The following is a 5,554-nucleotide window of genomic DNA, read 5'->3' on the forward strand; positions in this document are numbered from 1 at the left end:
AGGGAAACCACACAGGTCAGGAGGAGAGAACTGAGTGTGGATGGGCCAAAAAGCTGGCTGGATCCAACCCAGTAAGGCTAGTGCTGGGGTGCCCAGGGTGGACAAGGGAACCCTAAGGCCCACTTGAAAACTCACTGGTGATCCACATCTGACTGCCCAGAAGGCTGTGAAACTTGACTCCTTGGAGGAAGGGGACAAGGAGGAGTCAAGGCTGAAGTCAAAATCGGGGGTGGGGGGAGCAATCTGACCCTGGGCTAAGGCAGTAACTGAAGCTACTACAGGACAATGGGAAGCGAGAAGCGCATATGAACACAGCTTAAGACAAGTTTGAAAAAAAACCTTTTAAAAAAGTGTCACTTGAAGCAGTAGAAAAGAGCAAGAGTCCAGTAGCACCTTGAAGATTTAACAAAATATGTGGCACGGGATGAGCTTTCGGGGGTCATCGCTCACTTCTTCAGAAGTGACTCGCAAAAGCTCATACCCTGCCATTTATTTTGTTAAGTCTTTAAGGTGATACTGGACTCTTGCTCTTTTCTACTGCTACAGACAGACTAACATGGCTACCCATCTTGTAATTTTTAAGTTTCACAAGGCTTCAAGCAAATGCAAGCAGGTGGGGAAAGAGGAAAGGGGATCCTAAACGATCAAGGAAGACTCACTTGGTATGGCTGTGCGGGGTGCCAGGGGCCTTGCCGAAATGCCGATAGACTTGACGGGCTTTTCTGGGTCCTGCAAGCAGAAGAGAGAGATGCTTCTGTCAATAATGGCCGCAGACTGCAGCCAATGAAGAAGAAGAGATTGAATTTATACCCCGCCCTTCACTACCCAAAGGAGTCTCCGAACAGACGCCCTTCACTACCCAAAGGAGTCACAGAACAGACTACAATCCCTTTCCCTAGCCCTCCTCAAAACAGACACCCTGTGAGGTAGGTGAGGCTGAGAGAGCTCTCTCAAGAACTGCCCTTGAGAGAACAGCTCTGAAAGAACTTATGACTGACCCAAGGTCACCCAGCAGCTGCATGTGGAGGAGGGGGGAAATCAAACCCAGTTCTCCCAGATTAGATTCCGTGCTCTTAACCACTACACTACACCAAGGATTTCAGCTCCCTCCTAACTCACCAGACAGCAGCACAGTTCCTTGGCCCTTTGGAGCAGCCATGGCTAACTGGTCGAAAGTCATGATTTGTCCACCAGCTTTCAGGATACGTGTCCGAGCTCCCTTGGTTACTCTGAGAGCACAAATCTTGGAGAGGGGGGAAAAAACTGGTTGTAAAATGAGTGTGTCTACAAATCTGACAGTAGCAGGTGCTTCTTGAAGACAAATTTAAGCTTATTAACCATCTGCCAACTACTTGGGGATACAATACGCAGCCAGCCACTCACAGTCACAAGCATATCATGTGCTTTAGTATCTACCCCAGAACCAGTTTATGAAGTCTAAGGCATTGTGCCTCTCCCTTTAAATCAGCTCTTTTACCACTGGCCAGGTTACCTTCATTTTGGGGATCTCCTGTATGCGAACGTCATCTGTCACCGTACCCACCACCACGGCGGTTTTGTTGTCCCGGCCTGGGAGCTTCATCTTACGGATCTGGAGAGGGAGGAGCAAGAAGGGTCAGTTAGCACACCTGCATTGCTCAGAAGGAACATCGCTGTGTTTATTCCTGGAAGTGAGTGCCATTACGTGCATTTACACCAACTCAGGTGTTGTACATTTAAGTTGATGGGCCTGGTAGGAGAAAAAGGGACCTCCCCCGCCCAAATTCAGACCCCTGCTATACGACCAGCTGTATGTCTACCTAGTCCCACAGTTGTGCTCCAGTGAAAATACTGTCAATCAGGCGGGGGGGGGGGGGGGGGAGAGAAAAAAGAGGCACACTACCATTTCTTTGTCCTTCTCTGTCTCCCCTTTCCATTGCTTCACCATTAAAGCCTTTTTTTGTGGTCTAAACCACCTCAGTTACACGTGGAGAAGGCTCCAATTATTCTTGCAATAGGAAAGGGCCCATTACCGATTGTTTAGACCATCTCATTCCTGGGGCTCACAACACCCAAGGATTGGGGAACAAACAGCACCCCTGGAAGCTGGGGGGGGGGGGGAGTGAGAACGGAACGCAGGAGTGAGAAGAGCTGGCGTTGGCACTCACCAAGCGGGACACGGCCAGTGGCGGCCGGTTGGTGCGGCTCATGAAGAGACGTTTGAGTATCACCTTGTTGAACTTTGCATTGGTCCGTCGAGCAAGAAACCTGTAGAGCTGAGGGGGAAGCACAGGATTTTAGTTTCCTTGGGAGTTCCCGCAGTGAAGTCTACTAGATCAGGGGTGTCAACATAAGGCCCGGGGGCCGGAACCAGCCCACTCAGGGCTCTTATGCGGCCCGCAAGCAACTAGTGCAAGGGAGGGAACAGGAGACTGCCGGGGGGGGGGGGGGGGGGGGGGGGCGACTCTGATTGTGGCTTCAGCATGGCGGAACCACCTCATCTGTGGCAGTCAAGCAGTGTGGGAGCGTCTGCCCAGTGCTGCACCGCTGGCTCTCCAGTCTGCCCATGTGGGTTTTCTTTTGCACACCCCCTCCTAGCCCATGGGGCCTTGCAGTGACGATACAACAACTCGGGAGTTTACCAGCTGCTGTCCTTTATACAGTTTATATTTCTGGTACCTGGCATTACATTTTATGGCACACATGGCCTGGCCCGACAAGGTGACATTTCTGTCAGTTCCGGCCCTCATAACAAATGTGGTCAACACCTCTGTACTAGATTGTTTTCATTTCCCTGCTAAGTCCAAAAACCGGCTTCTAGTGGGACTGCAGCCTCCCAAATACAATCTACTAGTTCTTTTTTTCTGTCTGCCTCTCCCACTCAATGAAATTCATGCTTCTTTCAAGAGTTCTCACAGATCTCAGCTTGCCTTCCCCCCAGAATGAGCACAGCTGAAAGCAGGACGGGGAGAAGGCAAAAAGGGGTTTCTTGGGATGTCAACCAGACATTGTGGCCAAATTCTGAGTCCTGAGAGCTTTGACTGTCCTAGTTCTCACCTTGACCAGGAGACGAAGGTAAATATCTTGACTCTTGGGCTCCTTGCGCCGAACCTTTCGGTCCTTGTTGTGGCGAATGTCGACTCCCTGAAAAGAGAGAACTATTTGTCAGGGAAACAGTACCAATCATCTCTAGACACCTGATGTTTCATTGTTGCTCTAAACCAGGGATCCCCAATGTGGTGGCCCACCTTTCCTGGTGCCTGCTGGGTGCTTTTAAAAAACGAGGGGTTTTTTTGTCCTTTAAGCCTTCTGACCAGCTGTACAGATTTTTAAGTATATTGCTTTGGCAGCAGTCCCCAATGCACCACAAGGCTCCTGTGACAGCCATTTTACGCTGCACCCGCCACGCTGTCAGAATTTCAAAGGTGCCCCCAAGCTCAAGGAAAGTTGGGACACCCTTGCTCTAAAACTGTCCTGAACTTAAAAGGTATCAGTCTTTAAATCAAAGAAATATGCCATTTGCCAGACATGCCATATGTAACACATGCTGTTCCCGAAGGATACAGGAAAGGTGTGCTTCTTTACACCAGCGCAATGCCACACTATGCTGGCATGACAATGCCTCACGTCAATATTGGAAGGAGTTAAAACGATAGGATTCTCCAACCAGATCCTCAACAGGTTTCACTTATGTGCTGGCAACTGGGCCCTCCAAAAACAGTGAGTAAACAGACACCAGATACCTACTTCAAAATGATTTATCAACCCAAGTCCCCCAAACAGGCCACACTGCAGCAAAACTGAGAGCTACTTAGAGCTAAAACCAATTAAAATACAAACAAGGGATGCTTTGAGGCTAAAACAGCATGTTGTAAGCAAATTCTCATCACTGGTGGCTTCCCCATTCTAGCCGATCTTGATTAAAAGCATCCCAAAATAACACTACATGTCAAGTTTCACCCCCTCCCCAAACACACTTTTCCCCATATGTGATGTACTGCTCAGTGTCAGACTAGATCTGAGAGGGTCACATTCAAATCCCCATCCTGCCATGAAAGCTTACTGGGTGGCCTTGGGCTAAACACATACTTTCAGCCTAACCTACCTCACAGGGTCGTCATGAAGATAAAATGAAGGAAAGGAGAACAAAGTAAGCCGCTTTTGAGTCCCCATTCAAGAGAAAGGTGGGATATAAATGAAATAAAATAACCATGTACCTGTCAGCCATTATCTGGTCCTCATCACCCCATCCAGCGCACACACACACACGTCTCACAATCACACTTCTAAGATGCTCTTCTCCTTGCTGATGATGTGAATCCCAACATTCTCACTATTCAAACCCACACACATGAGCCTATTCTCCTTCCTCCCATTCTTTTCACTGATATCCATCTTGCATATTTCCAACCACAGTGGCATTTTGCATCAAGGTACTATTCACCTGTTGCACCTATCGCTTTATAATTACACCTACTGCTGCGATGTACTGAATGTTTCTCGTTTATTAGTATCTCGTTGAGTCTCTCTCGTGTGTCTAACGGGGCAACGGAGCCCTTCTTCAAACCCGCCTTAACAAGGCTCCCTCGCCAATTGCGCGCTCACCCCCTAATGCGGCCCTACGACGCGGCTAGGCCCAAACACCAGCCTCTCCGTAGCAGCCCCCTTTCTCCAGGTCTTCCATGCCCTCCCAGCTTCAGGACACATCCGCCAATGCCCGCCTCCGCCGGTTCTCCAGACCTTTCCCCGCACCGTCGCAGCACCATGCCCGGTCCCCGCCGCACCCCCGTGGAGGATTGCAACCGATTCCCACCCCACCACCCTCAGAAACTCACCATGGCGGCGTCCGCGGCGCCCGGAAGGAAAAGAAAGGAAGAGGCCGCAGGCGCGCGGGGTTATGGGAAAAAAGAAGCTAAAGCGACGGCCGGAAAAGAAAGGGCGGGACTTTTGCTCTCTATGGTAATGCCAAGGCCGAAGGTTCGCTTTCGACGTTTGCAAAAAATAAATAAATACGGAGCGTCCAGTAGCCTTGTCTGTTCATGGAACTTCCGGATTTTTAGGCACTCCTCCCCCCCCCCCGGTTGACGGAATAAAACTGACAACTTGTCATAGGAAGTAATGGAGGAATCACTGGACTGCCGAATGTATTTCCTCCCAGCTAGAAGTAAACGACAGGCATGCATGCTTTTTCAACGCCGTTTTTTTTAGGCACGAGGGCTCTCTGTCTGTCTCAATTTATATTCCGCCCTCCCCGTATGCGGGCTCAGAGCGGATCACAGCGCAAGATCTAAAACATCATAAACATTACAATGCACATCAATATAATTTACATAACAATTACGACCGTTTAAAACAGTATAGATTGGGGGGGATTATATATCCCTCCATCCATCTATCAAAACGATATGAGTGACTGTTTGTGGCAGGCAAAACTCACCAGAAAATAAAGTTAAAAAGGTAAAGGTTCCCTTGCTCGAAAGCCAGTCGAATCCGACTCTAAGGTTGCGGTGCTCATCTCCGTTTCAAAGCCGAAGAGCCAGCGCTGTCCGAAGACGTTTCCGTGGTCATGTGGCCG

General features: G+C 49.5%; 1 protein-coding gene across 1 annotated transcript in view; it reads right to left on the bottom strand.

Annotated features, from left to right (window-relative positions):
* Window positions 1-4,906, bottom strand: part of RPL18 (ribosomal protein L18) — a 7,194-nt gene extending 2,288 nt beyond the window's left edge. The window contains exons 1-6 of the mRNA XM_015412064.1: window positions 4,815-4,906; window positions 3,037-3,123; window positions 2,148-2,255; window positions 1,493-1,591; window positions 1,120-1,243; window positions 660-729 (exon numbers count right to left, since the gene is read on the bottom strand). Of these exons, the coding sequence (XP_015267550.1) occupies window positions 660-729; window positions 1,120-1,243; window positions 1,493-1,591; window positions 2,148-2,255; window positions 3,037-3,123; window positions 4,815-4,817 (491 nt within the window). The 5' untranslated portion in view covers window positions 4,818-4,906. The remainder of the gene's footprint in view (window positions 1-659; window positions 730-1,119; window positions 1,244-1,492; window positions 1,592-2,147; window positions 2,256-3,036; window positions 3,124-4,814) is intronic.
* Between the last annotated feature and the right edge of the window lie 648 nt (window positions 4,907-5,554).

The sequence above is a fragment of the Gekko japonicus genome, unplaced genomic scaffold (genome assembly GCF_001447785.1).
Source record: "Gekko japonicus isolate JY-2015 unplaced genomic scaffold, Gekko_japonicus_V1.1 scaffold1400, whole genome shotgun sequence".
NCBI lineage: Eukaryota > Metazoa > Chordata > Lepidosauria > Squamata > Gekkonidae > Gekko > Gekko japonicus.